Here is a 21,976-nt window from a genome sequence, read left to right as displayed (position 1 = left end):
TAAAAAAAAAATAAATAAATCTACAACTGAGAAAAACAAAATTTGCATCTGAAAGCAATCAAAGATAATATCTAATCTTCTTTACCTTTGTACAGTTTCTCATATTACTAAAGGTATTCCTCACATTTAAGTTATTTAACAGCTCTTAAAAACTTTTTAAAAGTACAGTTTCAGTATCATCAGTCACTAAATAAAATCAAAATAGCCTGGTGGGAGGCTCTCTTTGTTGGAGCACTGTCCTATACACCAAAAGGTTGAGGGTTTGATTCCTACCTAGCCAGAGCACATACTTAGGTTGCAGGTTCAATCCCCAGTCTGGGTGCACAGGAGGCAACTGTTAAATGTTTCTCTCTCACACCGATGTTTCTTTCTCCCCCTCTCTCTCCCTCCCTACCTTTCTCTCTCTCTAAAACCAATAAAATCATATCCTCAGGAGAGGATTAAAAAAATCAAAGTATATCTTCATGTTTCACAAAATAGTAACATTGTATATTCAGTTTTTAATGTTATTAATATTTTGTTGATGGTTATATCTAAAAAGAGTTAACTTTCTCACAAAAATTATGAGACGATATACTTTATTTGACAGTAACATAAAGCCCACCTCAAAAGAATTAGAGATTTGAATATGTGATTATAAACTGCTGGCCTGCTTTTACTATGTAAAACAGTCAATATCTGAGGCTACTAAGAACCAACTTAAGAACATCCTGTTCTTTAGAACAGCAGGCTATGCAGTTCCTCCTCTCTCATCCTTCCCCCGTATTCAGTGCCACCAGCTGATGTGGATTGACTGTGCCATCTGGTGGCCAGAATAAAGAGCTTTATAGGCTTATATCTTTTGTTCACTTTTTAAAAAAATATATATTTTATTGATTTTTTACAGAGAGGAAGGGAGAGAGAGAGAGAGCTAGAAACGTTGATGAGAGAGAAACATCGACCAGCTGCCTCCTGCACACCCCCTACCTGGAATGTGCCCACAACCAATGTACATGCCCCTGACCGGAATCGAACCTGGGACCTTTCAGTCCACAGACCAACGCTCTACCACTGAGCCAAACCGGTTCCGGCTCTTTTGTTCACTCTTGCTTTCTTCTCTCTACTTCTTTATAATTGAGTTATCATGGAATACCTTTAACACTCAAGCTTTGCTCCCATTTAAAATGTGCTGACTTTTATATTTTAAATATACCTATTAATATGAATTAAATCTAGTTGTTAAAATGGAAATACACCCCATATCTGATTATATCATACTCTTATTTTGTGTTCTATGAAATAAAAGATGATGGTCCAAAAACCTAATACACAAATAAGTAATGAAAAAGTTAATTTCTTCATCAGTACTTTATCAACACTACCACTCAACAAATTGTGTATATCCTGATCTTTTAAATTTGTTAATATTTAATTGGGATTAGCTCTAGAAGCTGAACGTCTAGAAAAATAGTTGATTAACTGAATTATGCCAAGTGGCATTATTATATTTAGTCTGAGGCTCATCTTCTATAAGCCTTAATAATTATTGCTTCAATTCCTAAATCTCCATTGCTATAACACATTTATTTATTAGTTTCTCCTTCTTTATTAGACTTAAGGAAGATACATAACTTTAAAATAACACTCCCCCGACAGAATCCAAGATGGCTGCTCGGGTAGGCAACTAGCCGCAGCCGCACACAACAATTTTAATAAAATACAACTAAAATATAAAATGGACATTACCCAGAACTACAGGAAAGTCGACTGACTGGAAATCCTACAACAAGAAGCAAGGAGAAAACCAGAAGGAAGCACGGAGGAGCTGTAAAAGCCTAAGGTACGGAGACACGCGGCGTGCGCGGAGAGGACGGAGCCGGAGAGGAGGGAGCCGGAGAGGAGGGAGGCCGAGTGCCTGGCGGGCGTTCCCTAGCGGGAAGGAGAGAAAACTCCGACTGTGCTGGGCCCCTGACTGCTCTGAACCCCAGTTCTGGGCCAGACCCCGGGGACCCAGGCTCAGCCATAGGGAGCTGGGCTGTAAGTCGGAACCCCGGGGTAGCGGAGAAAGGAGGTCCCGGAGGCGCGCACACAGCGCCCAGAGAAGGGACGGCCGGCTGTGCCGCGGGATTGCCCTGACGGGAAGGAGACTGGGGCTCCAGACTGCTGTGAACGCCACCTCCAACTCCACTTCCAACTGAACTGAACCCCAATACCGGGCTCATTGTGGGAGAGCCTAGACTGTTTGGCAGCAGGCGAAAATAGAGGGCACCTTTCTCTCAGAGGCGCCGGCAGCGAGCACTGAAGGACCCGCATAGGGCGGGGCTGACGGAAGCCAAAGCTGCAGGCTCCACCCTGAAACCCTGTCCCATCTGTAACTGCGAAATGCGACAACAAAATAGATCACAAACGAAAGAAATGGAGGACAAAAAGCGTCTGGATATAGAGTTCAAATCTACGCTTATAAGGTTTTTCAAGAATTTCCTAGAAAAGATGGATAAGGCCTATGAGGATATGAAAAGAGATCAACTAGAATTAATAAGGAGTCAACAAGAAATGATAAGGGATCAACAAGAAATAAAGAATACATTGTCTGAAATAAAAAATATTCTACAGAGTCCTAAAAACAGAAGGAAAGATCGCAAGAATCAAGTCAAAGATTTGGAACATAAAGAGCCAGAAGACACTCCTCCACAGAAGCTAGAAGGCAAGAGAATCCAGAAAATTGAAGATAATGTAAGAAACCTCTGGGACAACTTCAAGCGAACCAACATCAGAATTATGGGGGTTCCAGAAGATGAGAGAGAGCAAGATATCGAAAACATACTGAAAGAAATAGTGACAGAAAACTTCCCCCACCTGGTGAAAGAATTTGACTTACAAGTCCAGGAAGCCCACAGAACTCCAAACAAAAGGAATCCAAAGAGGACCACACCAAGACACATCATTATTAAAATTCCAAGAGCAAAAGATAAAGAGAAAATATTAAAAGAAGCAAGAGCAAAGAAGGTAGTAACTTATAAAGGAGCACCTATACGATTGTCAGCTGACTTCTCAACAGAAACCATGCAGGCCAGACGGGAATGGCAAGAAATATTCAAGGTGATGAATAGCAAGAACCTACAGCCAAAAATAAGCTACCCAGCAAAGCTATCACTCAGAATCGAAGGCCAGATAAAGAGCTTCACTAATAAAAAAAAGCTAAAGGAGTTCATCACCACCAAACCAGAATTATATGAATTGCTGAAGGGGGTTCTTTCAGAAGAGAAAGTAAACAAAGATAAAAATTATGAACAACAAATACGTAATTATCAACAAGTGAATCTAAAAACCAAGGAAATTAAAAAAATCTGATGAACAATATTAACTGTTGAATATAATAGAATCAGAGGTATGGAAGGGGAGTGAACTGACTTGGGGAAAAGGGGAGAGGGGGGCGTGGGAAGAGACTGAACATAAACTGTGCACCTATGGATGAGGACAATGGGGAGAGGGGAAAGGGCAGAGGGTGGTGTGGGAACCTAGTGGAGGAGAGCAATGGTGGTGGTGGGGGGGAAGGAACATTTGTAATAATATGAAAAATAAAAACTTATTAAAAAAAAAAAAAAAATAACACTCCCCCTGTAGGAGTGCACTGATCACCAGGGGGCAGCTCCTGCATTGAGTGTCTGCCCCCTGGTGGTCAGTGCATGTCATAGCAATTGGCCATTCTGCCATTAAGTCAATTTGCATATTAAGGTTTTATTATCTATAATAATAAAACTGTAATATGCTAATTAGACTGGACGGCCAAATGACCTTCCAGATGAAGCCGGGGCTGCGAGGGCCAAGCCCCTTGCACAAATTTCATGCATTGGGCTTCTAGTATAGGATAAGCACAAACAAACTGAAACAAAAGAGGCTTTATGCCAAATAGTGACCGCAGTATTTGAGCTACAGAAAGGTACACCTGTGCAGTGTATAGCTTGCTGCACCCTTGCTTTTACACCTGCATATAGTAAATTAGCCTTGAACATGCTGATTAGGATTCCCACAGTCAGACTGGCCTTAAACATCTGGAGTACTCCGGACAGGGCCCCTACACTCAAATTAGCCTTGAACATCTAGTGTACTCTGAACATCTAACGTACTCCCACACATGGTTTGGGTTGAACACATAGCTTTATTTTTTGTGTTTTGTTTTTGTGTGTGTGATTTTAAAAATATTTTTATTGATTTCAAAGAGGAAAGTAGAGGGAGAGAGAGAGAGAAACATCAATGATGAGTCCAGCTGGCATGGCTCAGTGGTTGAGCATTGACCTATGAACCAGGAGGTCACAGTTCAATTACCAGTCAGGACATGTGGGGCATGTACCCAGGTTGTGGTCTCAGTCCCCAATGTCGGATGTGTAGGAGGCAGCCTATCAATGATTCTCTCTCTTCATTGATGTTTTTCTCTCTCTCTCTCCCTCTCCCTTTTTCTCTAAAATCAATAAAAATATGTTTTAAAAAAACCCACAAAGAATGTTCAGTGCTGCCTAGCCAGTATGGCTCAGTTGACTGTGTTGTCCCATGCAATAGGAGGTCACCAGTTCAATTCCAGGGCAGGACACATACCAGGGTTGCAGGCTCGATCCCCAGTAGGAGGTATGCAGGAAGCAGCCAATCAATCAATCTCTCCTCTCTTTCTCTCTCTGCACAGTCAATTGGAAAAAGACTATAAAAGTAAGCAACCTGGCCCTAGCCGGTTTGGCTCAGTGGTTAGAGCTGAAAGGTCCCAGGTTCGATTCTGGATAAGGGTACATGCTCAGATTGTAGGCTCGATCTCCAGGGGTGGGGGGACTTGCCGGAAGCAGCCGATCCACCATGATTCTCTCTCATCATGGATGTTTCTATCTCTCTCTCTCCCTCTTCCTTCCTCTCTGAAATCAATAAAAAAAATATATATAATTTTTAAAAAGCAACCTGAATGGAAAGCATATTTTAATTGGCATTCTGAAGCCTCCAAACACATAACTGACTCAAAAATTGTTTCCCTCGAAGACACAAATTATGTATTAAAGCAAACTGAGTTGTCTCATGGGCTTATTAAGTTTGAAAAAAACTTCTAAATGTTCAAAGATAACTCAAAACTGTCCTACTGGCATGTTTCTGGCCTTCTGCTCTTGCTGTTAGCCGGTCCTCCCCACTCTTAACCCTTCACTGAATGGCTGCCCTTTCCATAACCATGAGCCCGAGGCTGCTCTTAGTGCCCATCTAAAGTTAAACTATCGGATGGGTCTGGCCCAGAATGACAACCCCTTATTTCTTATTAGCCCCTGGACTAAAACTGAGCTCCATGCCAGTATTAAAGAGGACCCCATCATTGTGTTTGCCAGAGTATTTCTGCTCATATCCAGACACGAGCCAGGGTTCTCTGACCTCTATTAGCTAATCCCTGGTCCCATAGAGGAAGACATCTAACTATCAATTGCCCTTTTTCCTTTTCATCTATGAAAGAGAAGGAAATACATTAGATGTTTTGGCCCAATGACATGGAAACCAACATGGACCCGCTGGACACTGTAGCCAACAATTAGATCTGGTAGCCAAAGGTCTCCTGCTCTATAGGAGAGCTACTTGCAGCCACTGCCAATTTAAGATGTAGAAAAGATAATAATAATAGGCTCTCCACTGACTCTTTATGTGCCTCATGGAGCCTACCGCTAGCACGCTATGAAATTCTTTTATTGTCTTCATCTACTGTGACTTCTGCTCCCTGCAATACTCTGAACCCTGATACTCTCCTCCTCTGACAAAAGTCCGCATGACCGCCTGACATTAAGAAGACTGACTACTAGCTCCTTGAACTGATTTACAGAAGACATCTCTTGAAAATGCTGAGTTAGTTTGGTTTAGTGACGGTTCTTACCTAAAGGATGAAATGGGTCACTATCAAGCAAGCTATGCACTCATCTCTCTAAATAAAACCACTGGAGCCAGTCCAGTGCCTCAGGCAACTTCTGTTCCATACATTAACTTGAACTTGCAGTTTGGCTAAAGGTGGCTAACATTTGTACTGACAGCAGGTATGTCTTTGCTGTTGCCCTTAACTTTGGTATGCTCTGGAAATGAGAGGATTTCTGACTTCTTCTAGATAAAGGATAAAATACAGTTATGTTTTAGAACTCTTAGAGGCTATCCAATTACCTACACATCTTCAGTAATCATAAAAAATCCCTGGACAACCTGTCAGAATGGCCAACATCAACAAATCAACAAAGGACAAGTGTTGGCGAGGTTGCGGAGAAAAAGGAACCCTCGTGCACTGCTGGTGGGAATGCAGACTGGTGCAACCACTGTGGAGAACAGTGTGGAGTTTCCTCAAAAAACTGAAAATGGAACTCCCATTTGACCCAGTAATCCCACTCCTAGGAATATATCCCAAGAAACTAGAAACACCAATCAGAAAGGATATATGCACCCCTATGTTCATAGCAGCACAATCTACAATAGCCAGAATTTGGAAACAGCCTAGGTGCCCGTCAGCAGATGATTGAATCCAAAAACGATGGTACATCTACACAATGGAATACTATGCGGCCATAAAAAAGAAGGAATTCTCATCATTTGCAGCAACCTGGATGGAATTGGAAAACATCATGCTGAGTGAAATAAGCCAATCAATGAAGGAGAAACACCACATGACCTCACTCATTGGTGGATGATAAAGAACATTATAAACTGATGAACCAAGAGACAGATATAGAGACAGTAAAGCAACAGGCAGACTGTCAAATTACAGTGGGGAGGGGATGAGGATCTGGGGGAGATAATAGATCAACCGAAGGACTTGTATACATGCATATAAGTACAACCAATGGACATAAAACTCTGGGGAGGGAGGGGGGCAAAAAAAAATCAATAAATAAATAAATAAATTAATTAATTAAAAAAAATAAATAAAATCTAAAATAAATAAATAAATAAATAAATAAATAATTTTTAAAAATCCCTGGACATTTAATGGCAAACACTAATGAAAGTGGAGGTAATCATTTGGCTGCTGCTGCTGAATTAGCAGCATTAAAACAATCTCAGCCCCTAACAGAAGTACCGATGCTACCAGCTGAAATAGCTGGAGATTTACACACACACACACACACACACACACACACACACTATGGCCGGCCAGTGTGGCTCCGTGGTTGAGCATCAATCCATGAACCAGTAGGTCACAGTTCGATTCCTGGCCAGGGCACCTGCCCACGTTTCGGGCTCCACCCCTGGTGGGAATTGTGCAGAAGGCAGCCAATGATTCTTTCTCATCATTGATGTTTTAATCTTTCCTTTCCCCCCTCTCTGAAATCAATAAAAACATTTAAAAAAAAAAAATAAGCATATGGAAGCACAGGAGGTAGCTGTTTAACAAAATACAGAAAGAAATGGTTAGAACAAGGCTATAAATTGGACCCCAAAAGAAACATATCAGTAGGTCAAAAATGTCTGACCATTCCTCTGATTGCATACAACATCACATATTACAATATGTACATGACAACTCATTCCAACACTTACAAAATGGTTTTATGGGGGGAAAATACTCCTGGAAGCCACCTCCAAAGATAGCTTCCCTGGTATACTCTTCATGCTGCCCCAAGCACAACCCTGGAAAACCATTCATACCTCTTTGGGGCATCTCACCTTGCCTTTGGATTCTTTGAGGTCTGACAAATGGGCTTACTTAGTTGCCCCCTTCTCAAGGATATCTATTTGGGTGGAAGCATTCCCTCGTGGCAGAGCCACAGCCTCAGCAGTAAGGAAAACGCTCTTAGAAAAGAGCTTTCCAACCTGGGGAATCCCATAGAGCTCCACTTCACAGGACTATTGACAAAATCTGTTTGTAAGATCTGGCTGATTTAACACTTCCATTGTGCTTACTCTTCTAGTCCTCTGGTCTTGTAGAACAGACTAATCAGGTAATCAAAACTCAATTGGCAAAGCCCTAGCCAGTTCCTCAGTGGTTAGAGCGTCTGCCCTAAACTGAAGGGTCGAGGTTCAATTCTGGTCCAGAGCACGTACCACCTCATACCTCAGTTGCAGGCTCAATCCCCAGCAGTGGTCTGGGCAAGTGCAGGGAGGCAACCAATCGATGTGTGTCTCTCACACAGATGTTCCTCTCTGTCTCTCCCCACCCCCTTCCACTATTTCTATTAAAAAAAAAAAATCGCCGAAACCGGTTTGGCTCAGTGGATAGAGTGTCGGCCTGCGGACTGAAGGGTCCCAAGTTCTATTCCGGTCAAGGGCATGTACCTTGGTTGCGGGTACATCTCCCAGTAGGGGGGTGTGCAGGAGGTAGCTGATTGATGATTCTCTCTCATCGATGTTTCTAGCTCTCTATCCCTCTCTCTTCCTCTCTGTAAAAAAATCAATAAAATCTATTTTTCTAAAAAAATCAAAGGAAAAAATATACTCGGGTGAGGATTAACAACAACAACAAACTAAATTGGCAAAACCCACAGTCTTTTAATCTGCCTTGGCCTAAAGCTCAACCTAAGATCTACTTCCTTCACCCAAAACAGACTGTCTCCTTTTGAAATTATTATCGGCAGCCCCATGAGATTAAGTAATGTGTGAACCTGCACTAGTGAAAGGTGACCTGATTCACTGTGAAGGAATGGTAGCTCAATATCTAAAGGCGTTAAAATGAGTAAATCTGACTAAGACCACCTCCACCAAGGAACTTCTGATTCAAGGACCATGTGCCTTAGCTCTGCTCCCAACAAGCTTTATTGGTCCGATGTGGCCATGCGCTCTCTTACTGTCCACTCAGGATGACTTTCTCTTCTGTGTTGGACATGACAAACCGGTATGAGCCTTCCAGTGATGAAGGATCAATGTAGCTTTTTAAAGACGGACCAACTCTAGTTACTAATGGTTGACCACTGATGTTTTCTAAGAAAAGACCTTGATCAAAATGAGAAAATGTGAAATAAAACCCACAAATGAAATTGCTGTTGTCAAGAGAACACTAAACTAGAGCCTGGAGGCCTCTGGGAAGCTGAGCCAACTCACTCTGCTCGTGTGAAAGAATTTAAACTGGGTTAAACCCAATGGCAACATACTGATACAGTTCCTGGAACTGGCTCTGCAGTATTGAAGTTTCTATTAAAACAGAAATTTTCACTTAGCAACAGACATAAGCAATTAATCATGTACAGCATGGTGGAAGTGTGCTTGCCAGCACCAATCACAGCTCTTTCAGAGTATTTATGGAATCCCTTTGAAAGCGCCTGCCCCTTTTCTGTCTTTTTAAACTTTTGTCTCTTTCTTTCCCTCTCAGAACACAGTTGGGTTTCACCCCATATCAGACTCCCCTGAATTTGCAGATCACATTCTCATTTCATTCCCTTCCCTTCCCTCCCTCCCTCCCTGCCTCCTTCTACTTCTTTGCTATGTCCTTTTTCTTTCCTTGTTTTTCCTCTGTTCCCTCTGGTTTTCTCTCCCTTCTATCCCTCAGACTAGGGTTTCCAGCTATAGCCAGGAGCAGCCACAGACTTCAGTTTATCCCCTCTGGGGCCCTTCTAGCCAACCTCAAGAATAGCAATGGAAGTAAACCAGCCAAAATTCAAGTTCAGGGAGACACCAAGTAGGAAATCATACTTAGTTGCACCTAATAAACCAAAAGGAAAACCCTTCTTTCACCAGCAAACTAAATTGCTCCATAAATTGTCCTAAAACCCAGAAATGGTAATGCCAAAGCAATAATGTAACTATTTAATCAGGCTATTTTAAGTTTAATCTGAATAAGTATGGACACAAATCATTTTATTAAGCAAATTCAGTACAGGGGTCGTTTCTTACCCAGGGAAGATGTTCCCTCGAACAAAGGGGACAAAAATGCTCCCTCTCTTCAAGGTAGTATGATTTACATCAAGAATATTTTCCAAGCCGAAGCTGGTTTGGCTCGGTGGTAGAGCGTCGGACTGCGAACTGAGGGGTCCCAGGTTCGATTCCGGTCAAGGGCATGTACATTGGTTGCGGGCACATCCCTGGTGGGGGGTGTGCAGGAGGCAGCTGGTCGATAATTCTCTCTCATTGATGTTTCTAGCTCTCTATCTCTCTCCCTTCCTCCTCTCTGTGAAATATCAATAAAATATATTTAAAAAATATATATATATATTTTCCAAGCAGCCGGGTCGGGAGCAGCCAGGCCCGGAGCAGCAGCTGCCAGGCCGGGAGCGGCCAGGCCCAGAGCAGCAGCAACCAAGCCGGGAGCAGCCAGGTCAGGAGCTGCCAGGCCTGGAGCAGCAGCTGCCAGGCCGGGAGCAACCAGGCCCGGAGCGGCCGGGCCCGGAGCAGCCGGGTCGGGAGCAGCCAGGCCAGGAGCAGCAGCAGCCAGGCCAGGAGCGGCAGTGGCCAGACCCAGAGCAGCTGGTTGTGGAGCGGACCAGAGCAACAGAGGCCCTGCCCGGAGCATCCAGGCCCGGAACAGCTTGCTCCTCGCCTGCCCCCGCCCCAGGGCTGCCTCTCAGACATGGCTGGAAACTTTTGGGGGAACTTGAGGGTCTGCTGAATCAAGTGATGAAGGCTTAGATCTGGATGTGTTGAGTTAGTATAGGGCTGGGGTGTTGATCTGTGAGTGCCTTGTGTGGGGTCTGGATGAGGTTGGTTGATCTATTTGGAAATGTCTTTTGTGTGAAGTGTATCCTTGGGCATGTGGAGGTATTATTGATTTGAGAAAATGCTAAGTAACTGATTTACTATCTGAAAAATTTAAAGTTCTGAAAGTTTAAGGTCTCTTGCCAAAAAGAGGTTTTAAAGCTAACACCTTAATTTTAATGGAGAAAGGAGAGGACAAGCCCTTCCCACCCAGAACAGGTAATCCAATTCCAACAAGCAGCTATCTTTAAACAATGTGTTCATTTACACTTGAATGGCTACACCTTTTGATAGCCTAATGGCAAATTTACATGTAAACAAGTTTGCTTTTCAATTCCCAGGGCAGAAAAAAAAAACAAGGTTTAAAATTATTAGATTTTAAAATTTATTCTTAGAGTGTAAAAGTTTATTAATTAAAACAACAACAACAACAACAACAACAACAACAACAACAAAAAAGGAGATTGAAAAACCTGATGAACAATATTAGCTGTTGATTATAATAGAATCAGAGATACGGGAGGGGAGTGGACTGACAGTTCTCAGGGAAAGGGGGAGTGGTGGATGCGGGAAGAGACTGAACATAAACTGTGCACCTGTGGATGAGGACAATGGGGGGTGGGGAAGGCACGGAGGGGGGGGGGGTGGGAACCTGGTGGAGGAGAAAAAAATGAACTTTTGTAATAATATGAACAATAAAGATTGATTTAAAAAAAAAAAAAAGAAGAATATTTTCCAAGATGCTATCTCTTCATGTCCATGTTGCCTCAAACAACTGTTAGTTCAAGAGCCTTATCTTGGAGATAATATGTAACTCCCACCCTCTCCCCCCATCCCTGATGACGTTTATAAAAAATGGTTTTTAAAAAAAGTTAAAATTATTATTGTTCAAGAAATAATTCTGGCAATTAAAATAAAGAAAAAATAATGATTTCATGAAAAAAAAAAAAAATATTTTCCAGCCTGGCCAGTATGGCTGTGGTTGAGCATCAACCCATGAACCAGGAAGTTGGATTTGAATTCCCAATTTCTGATCAGGGCATGTGCCTGGGTTTTGGGCTCAGTCCCCAGTCAGGGGGGCATGCAGGAGACAGCCGATCAATGATTCTCTCTCATCACTGATGCTTTTATTCCTCTCTCCTTCTCCTTTCCTCACTCGAAAATCAATAAAAACTTTTTTAAAAAATAAGAATATTTTCCACTGTTTCCAAAAGCAAAAACAAGAGTTTAAAAAGCATGGCTCGTGGTTGAGTGTAGACTTATGAACCAGGAGGTCATGGTTTGATTCCCAGTCAGGGCACATGCCTGGGTTGAGGACTTGATCCCCAGTGTGGGTGTGCAGGAGGCAGCCAATCAATGATTCTCATCATTTATGTTTCTCTCTCTCTCCTCTCCCTCTCCTTTTCTCTCTCTGAAAACCAATAAAAACATTTTAATAAAAAAATAAATAAAAAGACCTAATTTCCCACAAGTTTATTTGATGAACAATTTTCTTTGGGACCTAAACTATGTGATTTATTTGAAAAGGACTAAAAAGACGAATTTGTATAATCTAATATTAACCTGTTTGTATAGTTCTGATACAGTATAACTTCCAAGGAAAGTATTAACTCAAATGAACTGTACTGAGACCCGTAAAGCAAAAATATATGGATATTAAGAAATTAAAGAATACCATAATACACCAAATCTTGTTCCTCAAGGCTTGGTATATTCTCACTAGATTTTTGGAACAATGTTTCATAGTTTTTATTTATATGTCTACAAATAGTCTTTCTCTTGTTTTTACTAGCATCCATAGCAGATTGCAGATATAGAAAACAAAAATTAGGTACAGAAAAATAGATTCAATTTTTCTTTAATCTCTACAGAGAAAAAAGCAAACATTTATGAGTTTCTTTAAATCATCCTCAAAAAAAGTGATAAAAACTAGAAGACAGGGAGGGGTGGGGGATTGGAATGGGGGGTTGAAGACAAATATGTGATACCTTAATCAATAAAGAAATTAAATGGCTGCACCAAGAGAGCAGGCAGGGATTTTGTAACAAGATGGCTGCGCCCATAGCAAGGGGGGCAGGGATCCCGTAACACAAGATGGCTGCGCCCCCAGCGGAGGCTGTTCCTGTAAGGAGCCTTAACGAGCAATCAGCAGGGACCTGAGGCTGTGCTCCCCCCCCCCCTCCGGCCTGGTGGAGCTTGGCAGGGGACCTCAGGCCATGCCTCCCACCCAGCAGGACTTGAGTGGGGACCTCAGGCCTGCCCCCAACCCGGTGGGGTGACAGGGGTGAGGATCTGGATCTAGCCCAATGAGGGTGGGGCCGGCAGAGTCTGGGTCTCTCGAGATTTCGAGGTGCACATGGGTAGGCGGGGACATTACTCTGGTTCCCGTGGCGTGCCCCAGTCTCTGACAGGAGGAAGGTTTTCATATACATTTTACTAATTTTCTTTCTTCTCTGACACTTCTTTTACAGAGAAAAGGCAAATAACAATATTAAAATATTTCCTCTAATTAATTCCCTTTTAATGTGCACAAATTTTGTGCACCAGGCCACTAGTTTGTAAATAAGTACCTTTTCTTGTAATAGAGTATTTAGAGTGAAAGATTTAATATTTGACCACAAAAATTCTTTCTATTTTACATTTGTAGACTTTTACCCATTTACTGAAACATATAACTATCTGTTATAAAGAAAAAAGATCTGCCTGTTTGTGAATGGTGGTTAGCCAAAATAGAGCCTAACTAAGAAAAAGCAGGCCCATCATATCCCAATTTGCTTTTCAGTTCCTCCTCTGGGTAGTTCTCTTCTGTCCACTTTGGCAAACAAGTGGCAAATCTGCACATCTGTAAATTTTCCTGACAGCTGACATGCAGAATATAAAAATGAAAACATGCACATTTTATAAACTTTGAACAGTTACTTTGAAAAAGGAAGAAAGAATCCAGAATTAAATTTTCTTTCCTTTTAAATGGTGATCAAAGACCACATCATAATATCAGGGTCGCCGAAGGAGGAATGCATGAGGCCAAAAGAGGCCCTCTGGCCGAAACCGGTTTGGCTCAGTGGATAGAGCGTCAGCCTGCGGACTGAAAGGTCCCAGGTTCGATTCCGGTCAAGGGCATATACATTGGTTGCGGGCACATCCCCAGTGGGGGGTGTGCAGGAGGCAGCTGGTCGATGTTTCTCTCTCAGCGATGTTTCTAGCTCTCTATCCCTCTCCCTTCCTCTCTGTAGAAAATCAATAAAATATAAATATATTTTTAAATAATAATAATTATTTACTCCTTTAGAGAGCTTATATACTTTTATTACCTAAGAATAAAAGTTCTTCTATTCACTGGCTATATAACTTTAGCCAACTTATTTGATATCCATTTTCTTCAACTGTAAAATGGGAATAACAATGCCTTAAAAAACTTTTGTGAAGTTTAAATGTGATAATACTATAAAGGCAATTATCCACATTTCTAATGCCCTATATGTCTAAGGTATGGATGGATGTGCCACTTACCCATTACAGCAAAGTTAAGCTCGACATACCTAAAACCAAATGCATCACATGACTCCCAAATCATTTTCTCCTGTAGACTTTCCAGTTTCAACTCTGGATGAGTGAAGCCAATTTTACTTCTTTGCCTCACTACCACCCTCCACCCAACCAATCACCAAGGTCTAACAATCTTCCTCTAATACTGTGGTTTTCAACCTTTTTCATCTCAGGGCACTCAAAAATTACTAAAATTCTGCAGCACACCAAAATATATATTACATCTTTTGCCAATCTGACACACACACAAAATCAGGTATAATTTCGATTCACTGACACCAGACGGCTATTGTGGAGGCTGCTGCCATTTTTCCATTTGACAACCTAAGGGAAAAAAAGTGCCCACAACTACCTACCAGGTATTGCATGTTTTTAAAAATTCTTGCAGCACACCAGTTGAAAACCACTGCTCTAACTGTTTCCAGGATTACTAACACCTTCCCTTTACATTGTAAAGTTTACAATCTTATGTCTAGGTCAATGCAACTGATGCCCTAATACTCCTCTTATTCTCCAACAATCAAATTCAGTCCCAAACTTCCACTTTAGAAACAAATTTCCAACTGCCAAGTTTTCAAATCTATCTCAATAGATGACAATCTAGAGTACCTTTATTTTTTATTTTATTTTTTTACAGAGAGGAAAGGAGAGAGGGATAGAGAGTTAGAAACATTGATGAGAGAGAAACATCAACCAGCTGCCTCTTGCACACCCCTCACTGGGGATGTGCCCGCAACCAATGTACATGCCCTTGACCGGAATCGAACCTGGGACCTTTCAGTCCGCAGACAGACGCTCTATCCACTGAGCCAAACAGGTTTCGACTAGAGTACCTTTATATTAACATCTGTAATAGGCACCGTCTTGCATGGCTCTCAATGATTTCAGCCTGCTGATTTTTACACCCTCCATGTGGGCTGCACCTCATCACTTGGTTCTAATGAACAGTGAGAAATGATGTGACTTCACTTCCTCGCTTAGGTTACAAACACTATGACGTCCATCTTGCTAGAGCTCTCTTGCCTTCCTCTCACTTCCCCTCTCTCTGAGGAATCAGGCTTCCAAGTAGTAAGCTGCTCTATGAGGTGGCGCATGTGGTCAGGAACCACAGGAGGCCACCAACAGTCAGTCATGAGGAACCATGGTCTTTACCCAAAAGGCAAAAATAATTGAATTGTGCCACGACTCACAGAGTGGGCCAGGAAGTGGCTCCTTCCTAGTTGAGCCTCAAGATGACAGTAGCTTGTGAAAGACCCAAAGCCAGAGAACCCAGCTAAGCTGCACTGAGATTCCTGGCCCACAGACACTGAGATTAAAAAAAAAAATTAAAAAAAAAAATTTAAAAAAATAATGGTGCATTTTTCCCCCCTAGCCAGTCTGGCTCAGTGAATAGTGACCTGCAGACTGAAAGGTCCCAGGTTCAATTCCAGTCAAGAGCACATGCCTGGGTTGCTGGCTGCAGGAGGCAGCCAACCAATGATTCTCTTCCATCATTGATATTTCTCTCTCTTTCCTTTTCCCTTTCTCTCTAAAATTAATAAAAATATATATTTTTTTAAATGGTGCTTTTTCAATACTCAATTTGGGAGTACTTCATAGCACAGTAATAGATTACACACTACCTCACGTTTTAAAATAAATTCCAGATAAATTAAAAATTAAATGTAAAATGACCAAATCATTTTAAAACTACAGGAAAATAAGTATTTATAAAAATAACATTCTATAGTAGAAGTGAAAGGAACAAAGAGTAAGGGTTCTGACCTTTAAGTTTTCTCTGTGCCTGAAAATATGTAATAAATCAAAATACAAAGACTAGAAAAATCTTCGCATCAAATTTAGCAAAGAAGTTAACCATACAAAATTAAAATATATTCTATGCATTTATATAGTTATTATATAAAGGTTTAATATAAACTTTCTGGAACTATAATAAAGAAATCAATAAAAAACAATGTTTCCAGGGAAGGAAACTCAGTGGCTAAGACAAGTATGTAAGGTAAACACTTCACTCTTTTACCTATTCAGGAAAAAAAAAAAAAAACACAACAAAATATTTTTAAGGAAATATTGACATTAAAATATTAATATGTAAATTTGAAAAATAACATCAGGTATATTAACAAGAAAAATAAGAAAAATAAAAAATGGCAGATATTTCACAAAAGAAAAAATAAAATTAATCATAAAGAAAAATTAACCCAAGGCCTGCCAATATGGCTCAGTGCACTGAGCATCGTCTCATGCTCCAAAAGGTTGCTAGTTTGAGTCCCAATCAGGGCACATGCCAGAGTTTGGACCTGAGCCCCCAGAGGGGGCGTGCAAGAGGCAGCCAATTTATGTTTCTATCTCTCTCTCCCTCTTCCTTCCTCTCTTCAAAAAAATCACTAAAAAGGTATCTATTTTTTTATATGAAAAAAGGTATCTATTTTAAAAAGAAAGAAAAATTAACTCAAAATGGATCAGAGATCTAAAGTAAGTGCTAAAATATATAACTCTTAAATTAAAACATTTGCATAAATCTTTGTGATCCTGGAGTTGGCAATGATTTCTGAGATATGACTCAGAAAAACTGGATTAGGCTTCATAAAAATTAAAAGCTTTTGTGCTTCAGACAATAACATCAAGAAAGTGGCAAGGGCGGAGTGGGAGAGGTCAATGAGGGAAAAAGGGGAATATATGTAATATCTTTAACAATAAAGATTTTAAAATAACTAAAAAAAAATAAGAATAGTCGAAACCGGTTTGGCTCAGTGGTAGAGCATCAGTCTGCGGACTGAAAGGTCCCAGGTTCGATTCCGGTCAAGGGCATGTACCTTGGTTGCGCAACCCCAGTAGGGGGTGTGCAAGAGGCAGCTGGTCGATGTTTCTCTCTCATCGACGTTTCTAGCTCTCTATCCCTCCCTTCCTCTCTGTAAAAAATCAATAAAATATATTTTAAAAAAATGAAATTAGAGTACTCACACTACCTAATTTAAAAAAAATAAATAAGAATAAAGTGATTATTGATTAAAAAAAAAAAGAAGAACATGGAGAGCATTATGCTAAGCGAAATAAGCCAGTCAGAGAAAGATAAATATCACATGATCTCACTCATTTGTGGAATATAACGAACATAAACTGAGGAACAAAATTAGATCCAGAGATACAGAGGCATCAAACAGACGGTCCAACCTCAGAGAGAAGGGGGATAAGAGATCAACCAAAGGATTTGTATGCATGCATATAAGCATAAGCCATGAACACAGACAGTAAGGGGTGAGGGCATGTGCTAGGGGGTGGAAATGGCCAATGGGGGAAAAAGGAGACATATATAATATTTTAAACAATAAAGAATTTAAATTTTTTTAAAAAGTGAGAAGAGCCCTAGCTGCTTTTGCTCAGTGGATAGAGCGTTGGCCAACACACTGAAGGGTCCTGGGTCTGATTGCTATTTGCTTTGAAACTGTTCACCACTGTATCAGTGGATAGAGCGTCGGTCTGCGGACTGAAAGGTCCCAAGTTCGATTCTCTACCTTCTTTTAACAGGGTGTGCTTTCCTGGATGACTTAAGGTCATGTGACCATGATTATTGTACTAGGAAGTAAAATAGCTGAGCCTGCATGTTAATTTTTCAAATCTTCTTTGACTGTCCTACATTGTCAATTGCCATATCCTCTGTTACATTTCCCATGATAACCTTTTTCATTTGTGATTCCAATGGATTCTAGTTTGAAAATTATATAACTATTAAATTTAATACCCTAAATAAGGAATAGGGTTTTGAATGAAAGTACAGCATGGCTTTATGAGAATTCTCCACAGTGCTTCTAAGAAACTTGTTTAACTTTTCCATTCAATTGCGACTGGATTTCAAAAAAAGATTTGAGGATGTCAGAAAACTGACCTCCAGCTACATGGAATATTACCTTACTTTGCTTTCTTTCTTGCTTTTTTTTTTTTCTTATATCCTCACCTGAGGATATGTTGCTGTGGTTTTTTTTTTATTGATTTTTAGAGAGGGATGAGAGGGAAAAAGGAGGGACTAAGAGAAGGAGAGGCAGAAGGAGGGAAAGAGAGAGGGGGAGACCGGCCAGGGCTCTACACTTTTTAAATATTATTTTTGCAATATTTAAAAAATAATAATAAATTTTAAAAAAAGAAAAAGAAAGAGAGAGGGAGGGAGGGAGAGAGGGAGGGATGGAGAGAGGGAGGGAGGAAAGGAGATAGGGAGGGAGAGAGGGAGGGAGGGAAGGAGATAGGGAGGGAAGGAGAAAGGGAGGGAGGGAAGGAGATAGGGAGGAAGGGAAGGAGATAGGGAGGGAGGGAATAGGGAGGGAGGAAAGGAGAGAAATATCAATGTGATGATGAGTTGCCTAACTTTTAGGCCCCAACTGGGGATCAAACCGGAAACCTAGGTATGTGCCCGGATGGAAATTGAACCTGCAGCCATTTGGTGTACAGGACAATGCTCCCATCAACTGAGCCACACTGGCCATGGTTCTTGCTTTCTTAAGTCATATAAAAATATCCCTGCCAAGTAATTAATTTTATATGCTTAGTCTTAAGACACATACAAAAATACATCATGTTGATTTAAAAAATGGGCCTAGACACCTCACAGTAACTATATATATATTTTTGTCATACAGTCACTTATCAATAAAAGTTATAATCTACACTTTTTTCCTGTATGTTAATATAGTCATATATATTCAAATATATGGGTACTAGAAGCCCAGTGCATGGATTTGTGCACTGGTGGAGTCCCTCAGCCTGGCCTGCGGACATCCCAGAAGAGTCCCGATTCTGAGAGGGCACAGGCCAGGCTGAGGGACACCACAGGTGCACGATCAGGGCCAGAAAGGGACCACGGAAGGGCTCCAGGGCATGTCCAGGCTGTACTGCTCAGTCCTGATCCGCTGGACCCCAGCAACAAGCTAACCTACCAGTCACAGCGTCTGCCTCCTGGTGGTCAGTGTGCATCATAGCTACCAGTCCAACAGTCGCTTAGGCTTTTATGAATATAGAAGATTATTCATGATATACCCTGTTTCCCCGAAAATAAGACAGTGTCTTATATTAATTTTTTCTCCCAAAATTGCGCTAGGTCTTATTTTCAGGGGATGTCTTATCTTTCCATGTGCTAGGTCTTATTTTCGGGGAAACACGGTATGTATATCCTTCACAAAATCTTGGCTTTAATCTAAAGTTTCACAACTACAAGCATCCCAAGAGCTAAAAAGGCCTAGAGTCAGGCAAAATTTTCCTTTTCCTAAAGAATTCATCCCTTTAGTTCCAATACCATGGGATATCCTAATTTCATTCATTCTTAAGATTCTGGAAGGGTATATTCCTCTATACTTTACATATCAAAAAAACAAACAACAACAAAAAACTGTTGCTTGTCCAGGACTCTCTTCCTGTTCCTTAAGTGTTTCATTCGTATTAAGGAAAATTAACGAATGTAGAATTTCTCATCAAGACAGAGCGCTTAGTAAGTGGCCTGGTCAACTCAAAATGAAACTCTAGGATAACCGGTTTAGAGTATCAGAGGCACTAGCATCCAAACGTCTGCCTTTGTATTCAAACCATGAATGTACCTCTCCCCTTTTAAGTCACAAACACCCGGAGGGCAAGAATCTTTCAGATTCAATCATTTCATCCAATCACTCAACAAATAGCTTTTGAGCACCCAGTGTTTGCCAGCTAGCTTCTGGAGAGAGCTGAGGGAAGCTGACCCTGCCCTCCCAGTCAAGCAGAGAAGGCAAGCTTGTAAACAAATTGCAACACGGCCAAAAACAGAAGCGGGCACAGACTTAAATCAGAGGAAAGAGTAACTAGGGTTTCGCCAGAGGAAGTTCAGGGATACCTTTAGGTATTCTCCAACAGGCCTCAATTAATACCTGTGGAGCGGACAAGTGAATGAATTAAATCACGCTCATGAAAGATGTGATTCCCAGGCCCAAAGGAAAAGAGTTGCTTCTGGAAGTCAGTGGGGGGAAAACTTTACCTTTCAACAGCGGCAGGGACGCAGATTCCAACACACACACACACACACACACGCACACCCCTCCGCCCGGGGTGGATGGAGATCACCTTGGAGAAAGGGCCCTACCTGTACTGCCAGCTTTTGGCACAGCCTCCGCGGCCGCCGCTGTTGCTGCCGCTGCTGCCGCCGCTGCTGCTGCTGCTGATGCCGCCGCCGCCGCCGCTGTTGCTGCTGTTCTTGTTGGGGGTCACCGCCGCGGCCAGGCCCTCCAGCTTTGCCTCGCTCTCCGAGGCTTTCATGGTGGACACGGGTTCCACCGCCTGCATCTTAGCTCCAAAGTCCACGTGCCCTCCTCCTCGGTCGTGTTGCGGGTTGCTGACTTTTTAAGATCGGATCGAAGGTGATCCCGCGAGCCGAATCAATCAGACGGTGGCCGGAGTGGGCACCATCAGATGGTCCGGAGGAGGAAGACAGGCATTCCCCTGGAGGGAAACTTTCCGGAGGGGAGCGAGGGCAGCGACCCTTTAAACGTGTGTTTCCCTCCCGGCAAAGCGGCGAAGACAAAAATCACCCGGCCCGGGGATCGGGTGGCATCCCAGAGGCAGAAGCAGCGCGGGGAAGTCGGGGGCTCGTGCCAAGGGGGCTGGGCGAAGGCCAGGGGGCCGCGGACTGGCCCGGCGGCCTGACCTCGGGGCTGACGGACGGACGGACGGACGGACGGACGGACCCGCCGCGCGCCCTCCGCTCCAGCAGGTCCTCGGGGGAGGGACCGGGCCGGCAGGCGAGGCGGTTCCCGCCGCAGCCCTCGAGCCCGAGCTGGCGCCGCCCGCCCGCGGAGCCCGGGAGGAGGGTCGGGGAAGGAGGCCGCCGGGGGCGGGACGCCGGCTCCCAGCACCGCCTCTCCTTCCGCCAGGGGCGAGCCGCTCGGGGGGCGGTGACTTCCTCCCACCGGCCCGGTGCAGGGCCCTCGACCGGGTTCGAGAGGCGAGAAAGTCCCACGCCCTCTCTCCAGCCCCCAAAGGGAACACCACAGCCAGGACCGCGCCCCACCCACAGCCCCGCGGGGGTCATCCACCCGCCTGCTTGCTCCCCGCCTTCCCTTCCGGAACAGTGTGAGCTCACTTCCCCCAGAGGAGAAGCCCCTGGCGCCATCTTGGAGAAGGGCAGGGCCCGGAAGGGGGCGGGGCACCAGAGGGCGGGACATCGGGGGGCGGGACCGGAGTGGCTCAGGGGGAACCGCGAGAGGAGGGAGGCGGGGCGGGACGCCCGGGAGAGAGGGAAGGACACAGGAGCGGCTGGAGATAGTGCCTTGTGTGGAATGTGGCTGCCGGCCCTCCTTACCTGGTCTATCCTTCCATTCAAGGCACATTGCAGGCATTTTAGGAAGGAAGCTTAGAGGAATCTCATTTCTATCGGAAATTATTTAAAAAAACAACACAAAAACACCCAACCCTCATTTTAGTAATTCTGCAACAAATGCATGACACTGAAATAAGGCATAAGTGAGGGGGGATGATGACAAATATGTGATACTTTAATAAAATAAATTTTAAAAGAAAGAAAGAAAGAAAGAAAGAAAGAAAGAAAGGAAGAAAGGATAAGTAAAAAAAAAAAAAAAAAAAAAAAAGGAACTGTTGGGAGAATATTATAGTTCTCAGAATGAAAGCTAGGTGTACTCCCTGACCCCAAGCGTATCTTTCACCCTCTGTAGATACTGGTTTTTGCTTCTGGAAAGTAACAGTGGTTGACTAGGTGATTTCTAAAATCCCTTCTAATTGTAAATTCTGCTTTCTAACAACTTGACTTGCGAAGTGAATGTATACCGTATGCAAAACAGTTTGGTAGATGCAAAGAAGGATTACT

The 21,976-nt window shown here is 42.7% G+C and overlaps 1 protein-coding gene across 2 annotated transcripts in view; it reads right to left on the bottom strand.

Annotated features, from left to right (window-relative positions):
* The window catches only part of OSBPL11 (oxysterol binding protein like 11), an 81,297-nt gene extending 60,107 nt beyond the window's left edge, over positions 1-21,190 (bottom strand). For both annotated transcript variants that reach the window (XM_084871609.1, XM_084871610.1), the window contains exon 1: positions 20,240-21,190. In XM_084871609.1, coding sequence (XP_084727735.1) covers positions 20,240-20,439 — 200 coding nt within the window. In that variant the 5' untranslated portion in view covers positions 20,440-21,190. The remainder of the gene's footprint in view (positions 1-20,239) is intronic.
* Positions 21,191-21,976: the final 786 nt, after the last annotated feature.

This window comes from Pipistrellus hanaki (genome assembly GCF_964339955.1).
Source record: "Pipistrellus hanaki genome assembly, chromosome: 2".
NCBI classification, from domain to species: domain Eukaryota; kingdom Metazoa; phylum Chordata; class Mammalia; order Chiroptera; family Vespertilionidae; genus Pipistrellus; species Pipistrellus hanaki.
The sequence above is the reverse complement of the archived record's forward strand: the minus strand, read 5'-3'. Positions and strand labels throughout refer to the sequence as shown.